The following is a 19163-nucleotide window of genomic DNA, read 5'->3' as shown; positions in this document are numbered from 1 at the left end:
TCTGAAAACTGAATCAAAGCATGATAGTAAGTTGATTTTAACGAACTGCCTCACCCCCCCGAACTGCCTGCTGCCTTTGTTTCAATGGTGCTGCACCACATGAGAGCATTTTCCACCTAGAAATACGAAGAAATCCATTTTAGGCTTGTGAGTAATTGTGAGTTGTCTTTATGAGTATTTATGTATAAGTAATATGCCCTGATGTTTTGTTATGAAGGGGAAAAAAGCTTTGAATAAAAGTAAGTTTTTAAAAATTCCTGATATAGGAAGCAAAAAAGCCAGTACAGTTTCTAATTGCCTTTTAGAGTCTCTGAGTTCCCTCATTACCTGTGATTTAAGCTAAAAATGAGGTAATTACAGATCACATCAGTGTTTATCTGGTTGATCCCGACACCTGCAGTCCTGACGCAGCTTACCCAGATCTGGGGCCACACTTAAGAGTCTGATGCTGACATTCCTAATTTACGCTTCTCCCATTTCCTTTGATTTTTAAGTTAGATGTTCCTTGTTCTATTCCAATAGTATTTTAAAAAACTATACCTTTAAAATGTTATAAAGACACATACTTTTTTATGTGAATATTGGAATCATGGTACAGTCCTTTAATTAAGAGGAATCTTCCCTTAACACATTTCGCTGCAGATTAAAAATTTAACTGTGTCCTTTTCCCTTTGCGTTTGATAAAGCAAATACGGTCATAATTAATATGGCAGTCTTTCCACATATTGACATGCACTCTAGGATAGTAAAGTTATTTAAACCACTTCACATCAGGTGCAGCTTTCTTCCCTGTGGTTCCGTGCCTTTAGATACTCTTCCCATCTAACTCTGATCTTGTCCAGTTTAAAGATCACCTTTTCTTGGCCTGGCCTTTAGTCCTGCTGTTGCTCTGGTCAGACCACAGAGACGAGACGGCCTTGGCTGACCGGCCACCGCTGAGAGCTCCTGTGCCACCCCCCCCCCCATCCCAGCTGCCCCTTCTCTGCAGCGACGTCTCAGCCTTCCCTGTGGGGACAGCCCTTCTCTATTCCACTCCACAACTTCATTATCTGCAAGAGCAAAGTAGTACCTCTTAACCAAGTGACTGGAGGCCCTCAGGACTAGACTGTGGGTAGCCTGTGACCTCTGCTCAGTTATTGTAGGTGCCGGGGTTTCTTGTGTTAACTCCATAGAGACATTGTTCCTTGTCTAACGAAAACCAAAAAATGGGGCAAAACCATTATGTAAAATATACAATAGAGGGCTTTTTCTGTGTATCCTCATTTGGGAGAGCAATTCAGAAATTTTTTCATTTCAAAATTGCCATGTCACTTATGCAAGCTTCAGGTTAGAAAAATATTAAACAGTTAGATGTAGAAGGTGCTAACCAGTTTCACACTCATGTTATGTGCATATCTTGGGAAGTATGTTAAGAGATGTTATTTTCTTGGGCTCCCAAATCACTGCGGACGTTGACTGCAGCAGTGAAATTAAAAGATGCTTGCTCCTTGGAAGGAAAGCTATGACAAACCGAGACAGCATATTAAAAAGCAGAGACATTACTTTGCTGACACAGGACCGTCTAGTCAAAGCTATGATTTCTCCAGCAGTCACGTATGGATGTGAGAGTTGGACCATAAAGAAGGCTGAGCACTGATGAACTGATGCTTTCAAACTGTGGTGGTGGAGAAGACTCCTGAGAGTGAGTCCCTGAACATGTTTTCAGGGACCCGGTGCCTGCACTGCAGAGACTTGGCCACTAGGTGGCACCAGGGCATGTTTATGAGAGGTTTCAAGGGCCTGGTCTCTATAATCTGTTCCATTTGCGGCAATTAGGCACCTAAATGTCCCCTGTGTTCTTAACCACTCACAGCATCTGCTGACTCACGTTCTCAGTCCAGCTGGTGAAAACGTATCTCTATACTTTTGGACCTCATGTTCAAAACCTAAAGCTGTAAGGAAGGAGATACAAGGCGCATCCCTCTCCTGCCCTCTTAGGGCCTTTTCGTCCTTTGGTGTGTGGAGAACCACGCTTCCCTTTGCTGCTGCCAGCCCCGTCATTCAGGGCGGTCTGGCCCGCATTCTCATTCTTTCTCTCTTGTGACAATTTACTTACTTTTTCTGAGACTCAGTTTTGTCATTCATAAAGAGGGGTTGAAAATACTCAGGAGGGTCGTTGGAAAGGTTAAAAGTGATTTACCCAAAATATAACATATCATAACATGAATGGATTTTTTTTTAGCAGTTTGAGAGCATCATTGCTAGATTTTTTGCTACGACAGACTATATAGTTTTATGTAACACAAAGTTAACAACTATCTCTTCTTTACTCTTGTTAATTAAATGGAAAAATTCCGCCGCCGACTCCTCAGTACTTAACATTCTTTTCCCAGGTTCAAGACTGTTGGCCACCATTTGTATTTGTGATTGGAAAGAACTTTTCTTTTGGTCCAGCTCCCGTCAACGGGTTCAGCTTTCCCACATTCTGTCCTCTGTACACTGTTCGACTTCTGGCAGCTAAGTTTTTGGGTGGCATTTCAGTGCCTGTGGGGATACTACTTATCGTGTTTTACACTGAGTTTTAATTTTTTGATGTAAAGTTATTTCTCCCTCCTCTGAACTGCCACAGTGCTTTGCCTTAATCCCATGATTATTGGTTGACACATCCGTTTGCTCCCTTAACTGAATGCTTTTAAAAAACACCTCTAAGTGCTAAGTACACAGCAGGCACTGAGTAAATGTTTATTATGTTTACTGTGCATCACAGTTTATTAGCAAAACACCGTCCCATAGAAGAGAAAGACAATTAGTAGATTATTTTGTGGCCTTTATGTGCCTGTGTTGTCAGAGCTCTCCATCAGTTTGAGATTTGTGTTTTAATTAGAACTATAAGTACCTCTGAATAAATTTAAATAATTGTGAATTTCAGAGAGAATGTTTCCATTTCCCATGCCTCAGTCTCCTTTCTTCTTTACCAACACTGTAATCAAGGCACAGGGTCTTATTTGAGCCAACAGATAGTTATCCTTCATTACGTAAGTGCTGTGTGACTTGGCCTTAAAAGGCTGCGGAACTTGATGAGACGGCAGTGGATCTAGCCAGCTGCGTTTGCCTCCACGGTGCGCTGGGCCCTGTGTGTAGGAGCTGCTTTGGGAGAGTCTGGGGGAGCCATTGCCTCACACGCTCCCTCTCTGATCTGAAAAGCACGGTTGCTTTCAGGTCATGGAGCTGCATGGTCTCAGACAAATTATGCCATTTGAAATCTGTGTTTTCTCTTTGTAGACTATAAGCTATTTAAACAGAAGCATGTTTTCTGAGATGTACGCCTATATTGTTCTTTGTTCATTTTTTTTCCTCATTTTGACTAAAACTAAAAGCAAAATTTCAACAGTGAGATGTAGGTGATATATGTGAAGCTAATGGGAAATGGATAGTATATTTAAAATATCATAGATAATACAAATGAACTAAAGTAATGTTCAAAAAGCCCAAGAATTGATTTCCTTGAACTTGAAGTGGCTAAGAATTAACTGAAGCATAAAAACAATGTAAAGAGAATCAAGAGGAAATAAATGTTAGGTTTAAAATATATATGAAAAGTTTCAGTGGTTTGAAAATCAAAATAATTAAAACACACATACATGGCAGGTAGCAGTGTCTTTGATGTATGAAACACTGCTCTCTTGGACCAATAAGTCCAAGTGAAAGCAGCGTTGTTATTAACAACAATGTTAAGTTCTTAGATGTTATGATATGCTGGGTGCCCTTTTAAGGGTTTTTCATATATTTTAATTCTCATAGTAATTATTGGAGGCAGCTGCTATTATTATTACTCCATTTTACAGAGGAGGCAGCAGAGAGACACAGGCTAAGTGAACTTCAGCATGCTTGCACACCTAGTAAATTATGGAGTTTCTGCATGGATGACTTTCTTTGTATCGCAGAAGCGTGGCTCTGATGCCTGTCCTCCTGGCCAGTAGCCTATACTGCTTAAAATGGGCAAAGGGCAAGAAAGGACATTTTAAAAAAGAATAAATAAAATGGCCCCAAATCATGAAAAAATTTTCTGTTTCACTAATGATACAGAAGGAAGTAAAACTCTAAATGAAATTTATTTTCTTCTTTGACTAGGGTGATGGAAATAAGACATTTCCATGGAGTGGTGGTAGGAATTCATTTCTCCCAGTGCAGGGCTGTGGCGAAGGGCTGAGGTTCTCTGCTCAGGGCGTGAGGGACTGCCGTTGCCTTGGCCACTCTTCTGGAAGGCTGGGTGTGGAAGACACAGCTTGCTCCGCAGTCAGGGGCCGGAGCACTGGGCGTGCCGCTGGTTGGGATGCACAGTCTGCGGCCGCCTCGTGTACGGCTTTTCTTTCCGAACACGAGTGGGGCCTGGCCAGGGACAGCCCCGCATGTGGCACAGAGGATGATCGAGAGGTTTCGTGGCTTCCTTTAGAGTTCATCTTTCTGAAGAGAGTGCCAGGCTTGCAGCTTTGATGATGAATTTCACATTGTCAGTTTATTGTGGCACTATGGAATCTCAGGGAAATTGCATACAGCCGCACTAAGTCACCTCAACTGTTGACAAATGATTCTTGATGTTTAGTTTGGTACAAGATGCAGAGAATATAGGTCTGCTTCCTTTATTCAAACTCAGTAACTGGTTTGGGACAATTAATTTCCAATTGTTTCCCAGTAGAGCAGATTTACTTGTATATTAATGAGGCACAGGTGTTGGGCCCCTGGTGTCTGTGTGCCTGGGAGGCATATTTCAGTTGTTTATCTCCTCAGCCATAGGTACAGCAAGGTACTCAAGCTTGCCTTTCACAGTTTTTACAGTGAGGCTTTTTAATTTTTTTGATTTTTTTTTCACATTTGCCTGCACCTGTTAAAATTTTAAAACTGTTTGTGTAGAAAGAAGTTGCAAAGATTTCAATAGTAAATAGTACTAAAAATTAAAGGAAATATTCTTCTATTCTGTTTAACTGCCCAGCCTTACGTGAAAGAGAAGTGAGTTGATTTCATGAGATCTTTCAGGTGAGAAGCCAGTATGATCAATCAATGGCCCAAATTTTGGTTGTGTATTTTTGAAGCAGGTATATCTTTCTTAGTGTCTAAAGCAGTCATATATTTGTATTAATATTCATTTCTTTTCTTGTTGATTCACTGAACTGCACTACCAACATTTAAAAGGCAGTGGAATAGCCTCCATAGACATTATGAATTTCAGTAGCTGGCATAATTATAGCGATCTACATATTCATTACATCTACAGGAGAATTCTGTCCAAAAAGACAGCCATGCGTTCAGAAACAGACAACTAAATAGATATATTTTAAAAGTTGCATCTCTGAGGCTTATTTAAAATTAAATTCCTGTAGCACTCCTCTCCAAGCAGAAGGATTTTAACAAAAGGATCCCCACGCTTTGGTTTCTTGCATCTAGGAAAGAATGGGAAGAACTATTTGTGAACAACAATTACTTGGCAACAATAAGGCAGAAGGGGATTAATGGGCAGCTGAGAAGCAGCAGGTTCCGCAGCATTTGCTGGAAGGTAAGAAGAAAATATTTATTTACAGTTTGTGGTTGCAGTCTATCAACACATTACCTGATGCCCTGGAAGATCACCCATGCGGGGGATCACTGAATTTTCCAAGAGACTTCACTCTTGAGGTTTTGGCTATCTAGGTTTATCTTTCATAGGACATTTGCTAATAAGGTTGAAGCAAGTGCCTTAGTCCTGGATAGCTGGCAATGGTGTAGGAGTCATTTGAAATACTGGTCTTTTCATCTCATTTGATGGTGCGGAACTCAGGCAAAGCCTTCTGGGTCCCCAGAGGCATTTGCGGAAATCCTTGGCGCTGGGCAGGGGTGGTGGGTGGCTGTTCTCAGGCTCCTGTTATATCGAGTGCTACCATGCAGTCGCCTGCCTTCATTTCTGCCCGAGTAGCAGACAGGAAAGACACTTGCATATTTTCTGTACCGGAACACAGTGAAGGGCAGCGAGAAGCAGCAGTGGAGAGAAATTAGGTCAGTTTCTTTCAAAGGAAGGCCGTTGGTCACCCCCTGGGTAATGATGATCTGCAGTGTCTCTCATGGCTTAGAAATCGGTCCCTTTTTGTTCTTTCAAAATGAATCAGTTTAGATTGAGACTCACTTTTTAAATGGCTTCTCTTGAAAGTTGTTTAGGGTTCATCTGCATAAATTGAGCAGACGGAGCTGGCAAGTGAAGACAATAAGGAACACTTAATGTATTAGACAGTTTGAAATCTAATAATTCAGGTTTAATAATTAAAGTGTGTTTTCCTTCTGCTCAGTGAAGGCAGGGTCATGCTGCTCAGCTGTGTGTACAGGAGGCTTTGCCCCCACCCCCCCACTCCATGTTGTTTAACTTTTTGAGTCTCCTTCCTTTGCTAAAAATAAACTCAAACCCAAGTTTATTTTAATGTTTTATTAAACTAAATTAAATTTGTCTTTTTGAGAATGCTTGTTAATTTTGTAAACTGATTGCTAGTTGTAAATTGCATTTTTGCTGTAAAAGGAACGACCTCACTGCTCAGGCTTGTCCTCAAATTGTTCCTCTCTGTCCATTACCTGCTTGTTTGAAGACTGATCTTGGAAACCTTGACACTACAAAGTGGACCTTGTGCTTGTTAATGCGCTCTATCAATCACGCCTGTAATGCAAGAAAGGAGAACAGAGCGGACTTGAAGCCTCATGAGTTCTCCTTGTCCACCTCTACTGTAACTCTGGAGAGCAGATGGTGCCATCTTAGGGTGTGTCTTTTAGGACCTTGCTTCCTGGCCTTTGTGCGCTTCTGCAGTTGTCCAAGTTGGTATATGTCTTGACACCCCGCACACAGGTGCGAGCTGGGATGGTGATGAGTGTGGAGCACCACGAGTGCATCCTCTTCAGTTTTCAAGTGATGCTTCTTGGCGTAATTTCACGTTTTCTTAGGACTTTGATAAAAGTTTTCCTGTTGTGTTTTTTTTTTTTTTTTGACAGCTTTTTCTTTGTGTTCTTCCTCAAGATAAAAGTCAGTGGATAAGTAAAATTAAAGAACTAAGAGCATGGTATAGCAGCGTTAAAGAAATAGTAAGTTGTACTTTAAGTAATGTAACTATTTTCTTAATTAGGCTTTGAAGGCCAGCAGCCTCTGACCTTTGCGTGTGTATTTTCTTTCTTTCCAGCACATCACAAACCCTAGGAAGGCTGTTGGCCAGCAAGACTTGATGATCAATAACCCCCTTTCCCAGGACGAAGGGGTAAAGTTGATGTTTATTCACGTCTCAGCCGCCCTTGCCCATCAGAGCATGCTTGTGTCTCACTGTCCGTCACCATGGAAGCCATGTCACTCTACGCCAGTAGGACAGTTCTTTTACCCCCGTGTTAGCCCACCCAGAGCCGGGTGGGCGTTACTGCCTGCTGTGTGCTGACAGTGTCGGTGGAAGCCAGTGGGCTGCTTATGGAGCTGTGAGAGCTGTGAGCGCTCAGGGCCAGAGAGACGAGAACCGAGAGGAGGGCTCGGCTGGGGCTGAAAGGCTGCCGTGTACAGAGCCTCCCTTCTCTCGGAAGTGAGGAGGCCGCACCGGGAGGACAGCTCCGCGGAAGGAGATAGCTGTGTGTAGTGACTCTGTGAACAGGCTTTAAGATCATGAAAAAGATGAGGCCCTCACCCTCAGATCCCAGTGAGGACGAGGAGTGATACAGCTCAGAGGCACTGTGTCGCTTCTCCAGTTCCTGTTTCTGTGCTGAAGGAGGTTGTTTTGTTTCACATTTTCTGTATAAAATTAACATTTCTTTTTGCTCATATGTGTAATTATTATAGTCAGTGACTATTAAGCAATTTTTAAAACTTGAAGTTCATATTTTAAGAAATAGATAAAAATCTATGCGCTTAGGAAACCAAAGCTTTGTAGAAAACATTAGGTATCTTTCTGTGTTGGCAATTCAGGTCAGGTTCCAGTGGGAGCAGCTGGCCTGTGGTCCTCCTCTAGTCCAGGTAGACCTTTTTGTTGTTGTAAGGGTAGCAGATGTCTAGCAGTAAAAGTATCATTCACTTTAAGTAGATAGTAGAAAATTTTAAATATGCACGGTAATATCACTGGAAAAACTGTTAGAATGATTATGTGTCTCTGAGATTAGACTAGATTTTAATAAAACATTTTCCAGTTCCAGGTTTTCTGTCTGCAATGTGAAATCATAACTCAGAGAAGGATAAATTTTAATTATTTGAATCATTAGATTGAGATCATAAAAGTCAAGCAAAGGTGCAGTATTGTTTTAAATAAATTGCTTTCCTTATTTCAGAGTCTTTGGAACAAATTCTTCCAGGATAAAGAACTTCGGTCAATGATTGAACAGGATGTCAAAAGAACGTATGTAGAACTATTTACAAGTTACCTTCAGTAATTCAGACTGGTGTTACCTCTTTGAAATTTTAGCAAACCATACAACCTGTAGAGGAGCCTTAGTCGAGTGCAGTATTCTACTTGTGTTAATAGTTATTTTGGCCAAATTTTGATGATAATAGTTACTTTCTATTCTAAAATTATAGACCTTTGTGTTCCCTTTGTCAAAATAAGTTACCGTTTATAATATTGGTAATAATATAATGTATAAATACTTAAATGTTTGAATCAGTTTTTCAGTTTCCAACGTTTGCTTATAGTCATGTGCTTCTAATTAAGGTTATATTTCGTAGTCTTAATACTGGTTTTGCTAGAAAAAAATTATCTTTTGCTTTACACCTCTGAATCCCTTTCTAATCAAATTACTGTTTAAATGACAGGTATATTTTTACCCCCCTTTATTTCTGTTCCTCTTGACACCATTCCAGTTTGCAAACAACTCCAGATCATCTCAGTATTTACTATATGAAGTGGCTCTTTATCCGGCATATAGTTAATTTCTGTAACTTTTTTGTATTGGACCTCACTTTTTTGGGGGCCATGTAATGGGGAAGCACATGGAATTTGTGTGGGAAGAGCCTGGGGTAAGTTCTAGCAAGGTATACTCTAATCCTGGACAAAGTAATTTCAACAAAGGTCTTTCCCCCTTAGATGTTCATTTCTGCAAAGCAGAGATAAGACCAAGCACCTCACGGCGTAGTTACAGGTTCGCGTGTTGTTAGTGTAGTAAGTTAGCAGTGTCTACATTTTAAGCTGTGTCAATGTCCGCCGAGCGCCCTTCCTCACCGGGGTCTGGGATGAGCCTGGTGTCTGAGAGCCTGTACCTCCAGGGCTGCCTTCCAGGCCCCCCACACCTGTGTCTGTCTGCCCCACTCTGGTTCAGGTCCCACTACACCAGGCACACAGGCAGGCCCCTGGCTCCAACACTGCCCTCTCTCCAGGCCCCAGACAGAATGATCAGATGACATGGACTTGCATTAAGGTCATACTACCGATTTAACAAATGAGATTTTCTACTTTAAAATGGAAGTACTTCAGAGGGGTCGTGGGTTCAGAGAACAGAAGCACCACTGATAACTGGCCGTGGTGGCGAGTTGGAGACAGGAAGTGTGCAGCACTTGGGTGAGCCTGGTTAGGACGAAGAACAAGCAGCTTCGGGGCAGTTAGCCTCCTGAGTCAGGCCGGGGTGCTGGTCTCTCGTCGGTGATTTCAGAAGGCAGAGTGCTGTTGTTTTGGTTCACAGGAGGCCCTCAGTAAATATTTGTTGGATAAAACGAAAGGATGAATTTCCTTACCCATCGCTTTAGTAACTAGCTGGGTAGTCAGTGGTGATAAAACAGGGTTCATAAAAACAAAATGCACAGTGTATATCGTTTACCAAGCAGTAACGATATCTCTTCCTTAAAATGCTAGGCAGTTATCTTAGAAAACTTGATAGCTTACGTTTGAAGTAGCCAATAAGAAGAGCGTAAGTGTCTCTGCTGTTGTCAAATGGAAGTGGAGGCACTGTGGCACTGGACGGGGTCCCACACCAGGACAGCCAGGCCAGGTTGCCGAAGGCAGCGGAGGCAGAAGGAGAAAGGGGGAGAAAAGGGTGGAGAGCAAAACCAAGCAGTAAGTGGGACTGTGAGCCCCTTCAGCGTTTTGGTTCCTTAGATCAGACATTTCTGCTTTGCTCTGTGGGAAAATGTTATTTCTCAAAAGCTATATTCTGTATGTTTTTCTTATAAAAATGTGTGTGTGTCTGTGTGTATAACACACATACATGGCAATTTTTTTCCTTATAACTTGTCTCCACTGGTGCATTTTAATTCAGGTTACAAAGCCGAGATGCAGAGAAGGCCTCTGGGAGGGGGAGGTTCATACCTCCTTCCCCAGAAGTCTCTCCCATGTCTCGCCTCACATTTTGAGGAAGTCTCCTAGCCATCTCTATGTAAATTCTGTGGCAAGTAACTTAGCTTGTAGGGTAAGGCTGTCTGTCTTATTTTAAAGCCACCAAATTGCTAATCACAAAAGCTGAATAGCTTGAGTAATCTAACTGTTAATCCTTCAGGCCCCACACCCTCCGCAGAAGGCACTGCGTGTGCTCAGTCGTGTCTGACTCTTTGTGACCCCGTGGACTGTGGCTCCCAGGCTCCTCTCCCATGGAATTTTCCAGGCAAGAATCCTGGAGTGGGTTGCTGTTTCCTACTCCAGGGATCGAACGTGTGTCTCTTGTGTCTTCTGCATGGGCAGGCGGATTCTTGATCGCTGCACTACCTGGGATGCCTTTAGAAGACACTTCATGATCCCAAATCCATGGTTTTCAACCCAGTCTGAACCGCAGCTCATACTGCAGTGGGTGGAGGGTGGGAGCAGCGCAGCTCCATGACTGTTTGCCAGCGGCTGCGAGAGAGTTGGGTGGTTTTGACTGACTGTCTCCTGTGTTTCAGACCTGTCCACTGCATGGGAGATCAGAGTGGTGGGGAAGACAGACGAGTGTCCTGTTGTCGTGGGATGTACATTTTAGTGTGGGGCGCTGGGGAATGAGACATAAGCCCATGTAGATACAGAGGGTCATGGAAGAAGGCAGTGACTGCTCTGAAGAAATCAAAACAGATAATCTTATACACAGCCAGACAGGTGGCTGCTTTAGGAGAGGCATCAGAAAGGGCATCTCTGAGAAGATCTGCTTTGAGCTGAATGAAACATGTTACGAAGCCAGCAATGTGATCTGGAGGAGGAACCTTCCAGGCTGAGAGAGCAGCTGATGCCAAGTCCTCAGTGAGAGCGAGCTGAGGATCATCAGGCCTGCTCAGGGTGGTGGTGGCGGTAGGGACATCTAGTGGGCTGTTCCACCGACCACAGCTAGGAGTTTGGATTTGACCCCACCTGCAGTGAGGAGCCTGGAGGAGCTGAGGGGAGTGTGGGACCCGGGAGGAGGGCTGGGGAGCCTGGAGGAGCTGAGGGGAGTGTGGGACCCGGGAGGAGGGCTGGGAAGCCTGGAGGAGCTGAGGGGAGTGTGGGCCCTGGGAGGAGGGCTGGGAAGCCTGGAGGAGCTGAGGGGAGTGTGGGACCCGGGAGGAGGGCTGGGGAGACTGGAGGGTGTGAGCGGGAGTGTGGGACCTGGGAGAGGGTGGCTGCTGAGCTGTGGGTGGGGGTAGAAGTGGGCACATCCCCTGGAAGGGCAGTGGGTGTCAGCTACAACGTGGACTCCAGGTGGTCTGGAGGAGATACAAGCTGAGGATGGGTATTGGATTATTGTGGCTTTCTCCCACTCCTCAGTTCGGTTCCATTGTTCCCATTGTTTGGGGGCCTTTTCACCTCTCACCTGGGAGTCTCTTGTCTAACGCTTTGCCTTGACTCCATTAACTTGCTTTTCCTGTCCACCTCATGTGTTGAACCCTGTTTCTCTCAAACACGTTCCTAGTCCTGCCCCTACTTGCCTGTCTGGCCCTTCTGTGACCTCTGGTTTTGCAGAATACGTGCTTATGCAGACTCCCTAACACACACACTGTCCCTTTTCAGACTGTCCAGTTACCTTTGTGTTACTGACTTCTAGTTTAATTCCACTGTGGTCTAGGGGCAGGCATTGTATGATTCCTCTTCTGTGAAATTTGTTAACATGTGTTCTGTAGTCCAGAATGGAATCTGCCTCTGAGAATATTCTATGTGAGCTGGAGGAGAATGCGTATCGTGCTTTGTTGGATAAAAATGACCTGTAGATGTCAGTTAGGTCCAGTTGGTTGATGATGTTGCTTAGTTCAGCTTTGTCCTTACTGGTTTCTGCCTGCCAGTTCTGTCCATGTCTGATCAAAGGGCGTTAGAGTTTCCAGCTGTAACAGTGGATTCTTTCCTTTCTCCTGGGCTTCCCAGGTGGCTCAGAGGGTAAAGCGTCCGCCTGCAATGTGGGGGGACCTGGGTTCAATCCCTGGGTCGGGAATATCCCTTGGAGAAGGAAATGGCAACCCACTCCAGTACTCTTGCCTGGATAATCCCATGGACGGAGGATCCTGGTAGGCTACAGTCCATGGGGTCACAAGGAGGCAGACAGGACTGAGCGGCGTCCCTCTCACTCTAACCCCTCTTCACAGCTGTGCCGGGCTTCGCCTTGCACAGTGGGATGCTCTGTTGCCAGGTGGCTCTTGTTATGGCCCGTGTGTCTTCTTGTAGAATTGACCCCTTTATCATTATTCAGTGCCCTTTTTTTATCTCTTAGCTAGTGTTAGCACTGGATATTGTTCTCCAGCTATTTCCTTTTAATCTATGTGTGTCTTTATTTAAAGTGCTTCCATAGGCAGCATGATGTCGGATTTTAGCATGATTCCATGTAAGCCAAGTCTACTGACAAATTCTCTCAATTTTTGCTTGTCTGAGAAAGTTTGATTTCTCCCTCACTTTTTAAGGGTAGTTTTATAGCACGCAGAATTCTAGTTTGGCAGGTTTCTCCTTCTCAAACACTTGGAATTTTTCAGTCCACCTTCTGTCCTGCATGGCTTCTGAAGAGAAGTTGAATGTAATTTTTGATTCCTGTATAGGTAAGATGAAATCCCACCATTCCCCACCCGCCCCCACCTTTAAGAACTCTGACTTTGATTTTCTGCAGTTTGAAAATGATGTGCTGAGGTGTCGTTCTTTGGGCATTGGTCCTGCACGGTGGCTTCTGAGCTTCCTGGCCCTGTGGTGTCGGCAGTGTTCTCGGTGACTGTCTCTCCAGACGTTTCTCCTGCACTTTTCTCTCTTCTCCTTCTCTCCCCGTGAGAGCCCTTGAATGCTCTGCTCTGTTTTTTTCAGTCTTTTTCTCTTGCTTCTCAGTTGTTGAGGATTTTGCTGAGACATCCTCAGGCTCAGATTCTCTCCTCAGCTGCTTCCAGTCTACTCGAGGACTCAGCCCATCAAGGCACTCTTCCCTGTTACCCTGTTTTATACCTCTAAATTTACTTTTGGTTCTTTCTTAGGATTTCTGTTTCTTGCTTACATTGCCTGTCTGTTCTTGCATGCTGTCTGCTTTATCCATTAGAGCCCTGAGTGTATTAATCATACTTGTTTTAAACCCCTGGCTTCATAATTGCAATTTCTCTGGTTCTGATGCTTGCTCTGTGTCTTCCAATTGTTTTCCTACCTCCAGGCCTTGTAATTTTGTGTTCAGCTTGGTTTTTATGACAGCTCGATGTAACTCCCTGGTTAAAGGAGCTGCTGTCATAGGTCGTTGGCAGTATGATGAGCTGAGGGGAGGGGGACGTACCCTTTAGATATACGGTCAATCTTTCAGTGCCTCTGGACTGTGCTCTTCACAGTGTTTCTCGGATCACCCTTCCCCTTAGATGGACAGGATAGCTGTGGGGGGGGTTGGGCTGGGCATTTCCCTCTCCCCAGGTCAGTTAGGGGCTGATGGAGTCTCAGCAGGTTGGGCTCTGGGTAACTCGTTCTCCCTGCAGGCAGGCCTCGTTCAGAAGAGCAGAGTCCCCCTCTGTCCAGGCTGGCCCCTTTCCCCTCCCCCTGCCATAGCTGAGGGGGTTTTTCTCTGGTATTCACTGTGGGAACCTGGCCGAGCTTCTAGAGGTGAATCTCCCAGTTTTGTGTGGGCCTCCCTATGATGGAGTTTTCCTGGAGTTTTTAACCCTCAGAGGTAAAGCCCATGGACACAGGAGCCTGGTGGACCGCAGTCCATGGGGCTGCAAAGAGGTGCTGTTTCTGTGCGGGTTTTGCGTTCCATGCAGCTCCTCTGTGCCAGGGTCCAGCCCCGGTGGATCCAGGGAATTCGAAGCGGGGATGGCATTGGTGAGGAGAACTTATTTGTTTATTAATATAGAAATATAAGATTAGATTAGGAAGAAATAGTATAGTAGGAAAATTAAGTGGAGAAAAGAGGGCTGAATAACTTGGTTTATATGGGAAGCCAGTAAAGTTCCAGACAAGGAGCTTGCACCATCTACATTAGGCCACTGCGTCCTCTTGAATATCAGGGGGTGCCCCGCCTTGGGCTCCCCCTCGCGTGGATTTTAAAAGCCGGGACAAGTCAGTAGATATGGTGAGCCTCCACGCCCCAGATGGGAATTCAGCCAGAAATTAGAGAGGAGACACGGGGGAAACCAGTCCAGCCACTGGCCCGTCCTCTGTTGTTCAGAAGGCCTTTTATACTTTTTTGATTGTACATGGAGATCAATGGGTAATACAAAATTATGCAGCGTTAGCAGTCCAGACTCTTATTGAAACCAGGCTTTTCTCTCTGCATACCTAATTGTGTACATAAGTCTTAGGTGATTTACATCATTTGGGCAAAAAGGACCAATTAACATTTTACAGCCTTTTTTCTGATAAGGGTTTGTTAACTACAAGACTTATTTGTGTTGATCTTCCCCAAGTCTGGTGCCACTCTCAGAAAGCACTAAATAAAGTTACATTCTTACATAGCAAAGATACAGCAACTTATAACAAGTGAAAGGAGTACAGTGATTTATAACAAAAGAAAAGTAATTAACTCAAAAGTCTAGTGTTGTTAACATCAAAACTACTATATATCTTTTTCCATATCCCGTTTACATGGATTAACATCCTCCCAGGTGCCTAAAAGATAAAGAATATGGAGGCCTGGCAGCAGTCATTGAGTCAACAGTGAAAACCCTCTACCAATATGATTTTTAGAAAAGGCTCTGTATCTTTAAGATGCTTTAAGCTTTGTGCCTCTTGCAGTTGGGGGGCTGTAAGCAATTCACAAGCTGTAAGAGGTCCAGGGGAACCTGTTAGGCAAGCTAGACAGTTATCAGAGGGGGTTTAACTGAAACATCCCTTTCAAATGCAGAAGACTAAAGCCCTGATTTGACTTTTTCCAGAGAATATCAGGAGAGCAAAGTACAAAAGCTGGCAGATTTTTGTTTTTTGGGGGTACATGCTCAGGAAATTCCAGGGGGAACCCCTGAAGCCTAATCACGTCCTTGCGTTTTGTCAGGCTTCCTTCCTCATGACCTTGTCATGGAGGGATTCCTCACGCTGGCTCCTGGCACCTCTGCTTCAGTGCCACGCCCCCTGCGGTACTGAGTCCGACAGCTCATCCTTCAAGCCTGAGTTCATCACCACCCTGTTCTTGAAGCATGTTCCAGTCTTTACAACTGGAAATAATTTGTGCTTGTTCTGTGTTCCAGTGGCATTTTCTTAATAACTTTGTAATGATATTACTTAACGTTTCTTTGATATTGCTTAAGTTTATTTAGACTCGCCAGTGTAGTCAGTACATTTGTATTAATCTCCTTGGCATTGCATGTGCCAACATGAATATGGCGTGGGCCCTTAGGAAGCTCACAGTCTAGTAGAGAAAGCAGACCTAAAGAAACTTCCAGAGCAGGAGAGCAGCACTGCACTGGGGAGAGGGCACACAAGAGCGCCAGGAAGCGCCCCCAGCTTCATGTTCCAATCCGGGAGGCCTGTCTAAATGTTCCCGACCCATGACCCCATGCCTACCTGAGGTGGACTGTGCTGTGCTCAGTTGAGCCGACTCTTTGAGACCCCATGGACTATACCCTGCCAGGCTCCTCTGTCCAGAGGGACTCTCCAGGCAAGAATACTGAAGCTTCCCTTCTCCAGGGCATCTTCCCAACCAAGGGATCCAACCCAGGTCTCCTGCCTTGCAGGCGGATTCTTTACTGTCTGAGCTGCCAAGGAAGCCCAAGAATACTGGAGTGGGTAGCCTATCCCTTCTCCAGAGAAACTTCCTGACCCAGGAATTGGACTGAGGTCTCCTGCCTTGCGGGTGGACTCTTGGCCAGTTGAGCTACGAGGGCAGCCCCTGCCCACTCCACACTGCTCCTCTGTGAGTGCCTGAGCACGTGGGCTCAGCACCGAGTGCGGTGCACAGGGGATCTCGGCCCCTGCTCAGTGGAGCTTGGGAAACAAGCCAGGTACTCTCCCAGGGGAAACATGGGCATAAAATAGTGTGAACAGTTTCCTCATTTCTTTCACTTTCATTATGTTATTATCAGTGTCAAGTACTTGGATTGCTGTAACTTGCAAGACCCTGAGAGAAACAGAAAAAAGGGTGGAAAATACCAGGGCAAACAAGTACCTCCCTGGTTGTTAGCCCAGGCCTCATCTTTCAGACCTCTGGTAACCCCTGGAGGGCGTTTCTGTCTTACTGCAGAGTCAGGGTGGTGCCTAAATAATGCTCATTGATTGTGAAACCTATCACTTATGATCAATGTTTTTCAATTGTAGTAATAACATCTCTAACATTTTCAATCTTCAGAAACATAAACACACTTAAAAAATACTATTATCCACCTTCTAGTCTGAGTTTAAACAAGATAATTTCATCTCGTAAGCTGTGTTGTTTTCTCATTATAGAATTTATTTGATCTGAATATGTCACTGAATTAAATATTATCTTCTCTTTCAACTAATTTTAATATTGTTTTATTCTACTAACCTTTTTTGCCTCAAAGGGTTTTGTATTCATTTCAATTAATTGTTCCTTATTTCAGCCTAATGAGGTTGTTACTGTTCTCATTTTTATTACTGAATAGGGAAAAAACTGATAATCAAAAGGAAAATCAAGTAGCTTCCAATTTATAGCATTTCTACTTCAGAACTTGAGCCATCCATTCTGAACCAGTTTTGCCATGCTTCAAAGGCTTAACGTTATATGAAATTCAGTATTATTTAAAATGATGGGAAATATTGAGTTCAGAATAAAGTATCATTTCCATATTATATGCTAAACAAGTCTGTTATTTGATCTATCAAGGATTATTTTAAAAGTATATTTACAGTGTCTATACTATCATTTGCGAATTAACATATTTATAGGCTATTGCCGAATAGTGTCGTCTTTTCTTCAGATGTCTCAGATGCCTCTCTTGAAGTACATGATTAAAGTGTAGCTTCCTTTTGTCACTGTGACTGTGGCGATATTTACAGGTCGGTCCGGTCGCCTCTCGGACCCGCAGCCCCAGCCTCTGGTCTTGCATGGTTCTGTGTAGGGCCCTTGCCATCTGCGCCTCAGGCAGCTCACTCTTGAGCTCATTCCGCTCTGTCCCGCTTGGTTCTCCAAGGCACAGTCAGACCTTTACCAGCCTTCTCGTTCGATGACCCCTCTGTTTGTCTCCCCCATATGGTCCGAACCTTAGACTCTTTATTTCAGCAAGCTTTGTTTCCTCCATTTTTTTTTATATTGTCATTTGATATTTTGTGGATTCACTAATAATTGCTAAAACTTTCTCTTTAAAACCATAGATGTGTACTGTCCAGTTTGGTAGCCCCCAGGCACATGTGGAGATTTAAATTAATTTAGATTGAATAAAATAAGTCTTCAGCCGCTCTCAAGTGCTGATGGCTACTGTATAAGCCAGCACAGATACAGGACATTTCTATCATTATAGAAAGTTCTGCTGGACAGTACTGTGAAAGTAAATTGATTATTGTTCTATTTTTGTACTGTATATGATAGGAACATATGCATTTTATTTTTTATTCACAGTGAACTTTTAGAGACGGCCTGTGCTTAATATTTACTTTTGTTTCCTGTCTCTGCCCTTAAGAAACATCCTTGAACTTTTATAGTATATAAGTCTTACATGAGTTTTTCATCAAATTTAGCTATTATGTAGTGGATAGTGTAACATTAGACTACTTTGAGAATGTTTTCTGTATTAATAATATACAAAAGTGATTTTACAAAGGTTTTTTTTTTTCCCCTCCTTATTTAAAGTCCATCTCTACACATTTCCCATTTTTCAGAGAAATGATGCTGGTTCTCTAATCCAACAGTGATTATCACACTAGTGCAAAGTTAAGATATCCTAAATGTTGGTGTGTTTTATTCCATTTCCTCCAAGCCCCCCCCCCTTTTTTTTTAGTTAAATAAAAACCAAATTCCTCAGGGAAAGAGAATTTTACAAGCAATTTCAGAGCAGAATTGATTTTGGTGTGTGTTAATGCAGACAATCTGCCCAGTGTTAAAATGTTAAAGAGAAAAAAAACCGCACAAGCTGCCATGTTCGTGTGATCACACCAAAATAGCAGCTTGTGTTTATACTTCAGTCTCCTCGAGGTGGACTGCAGGCGCCCCGCGCCGCGCGGCTGCGCTCGCTGCGTGTTGCGCTTCTGTCTGATGCCGGCGCCGTACGCGCTTGTGCATGCACGACCAGCCCTCACATATGCACTTGTTCTCAGCCGCGGAGGTGAAAACGACAACACAAGCCGCTCTCTGCGGGTTGTCGGCAACCTGTGTGTGTGTTTCTTAAATATTACAGAGGGGGAGAAGCAGATTTTCAGGAACACAAGAAACAATTCTTCCGTCAAGTGGCCTGTAGTCCTTCCGTATTTCACAGCTCTTAAGGTAAAGCAAAATATTGGGTCCTCGCGGTTCCCGCCGTGTATTTAGGAGGATGTATATCCTGTACTGCTCATGTTTTTGACACGTATTTTTCTCATTTCTGCTACATGTAAGCATGCAGATTCTTACTACATATTTGTTCCAATTTATGGGATGTTTTTAAGCTTAAATTTTTTTCTAGCATTTGCGTGAAAATGGAGGTGTGTCTGTGGCGGTCTTGGTGCTGACTGCACCCGCGCCCCTGGCCCCTGGAGCCTGGGGGCCGCGACCCCCAGCAGCCGCAGAGTCTGCCCCGAGCTGCGGGCCAGAAGGGTTCTCCCTGGGAGATCTGCTGTGTAAATGAAGCCAGCGTCTTTTAGCACTGTGTATATTTCTAAACTGCAGGTTCACATACTGACCATGAAGAGGTGAAAAGGTGAAGTCCGCTGGGTGGTGGAGTACTCCTTATGCTGAAACATTCCTCCGCGGCC

The 19163-nt window shown here is 44.0% G+C and overlaps 1 protein-coding gene across 28 annotated transcripts in view; it reads left to right on the top strand.

Moving 5' to 3' along the window:
• The window catches only part of TBC1D5 (TBC1 domain family member 5), a 593124-nt gene that overhangs the window by 317941 nt on the left and 256020 nt on the right, over window positions 1-19163 (top strand). For all 28 annotated transcript variants that reach the window (XR_009595889.1, XM_060396753.1, XM_060396793.1 and 25 more), the window contains 4 exons: window positions 5422-5530; window positions 6982-7071; window positions 7167-7241; window positions 8287-8354. Coding sequence is in view for 27 of the 28 variants with exons in the window: in XM_060396753.1 (XP_060252736.1) it covers window positions 5422-5530; window positions 6982-7071; window positions 7167-7241; window positions 8287-8354 (342 nt within the window). In the remaining variant the exon portion in view is untranslated. The remainder of the gene's footprint in view (window positions 1-5421; window positions 5531-6981; window positions 7072-7166; window positions 7242-8286; window positions 8355-19163) is intronic.

The sequence above is a fragment of the Ovis aries genome, chromosome 1 (genome assembly GCF_016772045.2).
Source record: "Ovis aries strain OAR_USU_Benz2616 breed Rambouillet chromosome 1, ARS-UI_Ramb_v3.0, whole genome shotgun sequence".
Classification (NCBI taxonomy): Eukaryota; Metazoa; Chordata; class Mammalia; order Artiodactyla; family Bovidae; genus Ovis; species Ovis aries.
This window is presented reverse-complemented; position numbering and strand designations above follow the sequence as displayed.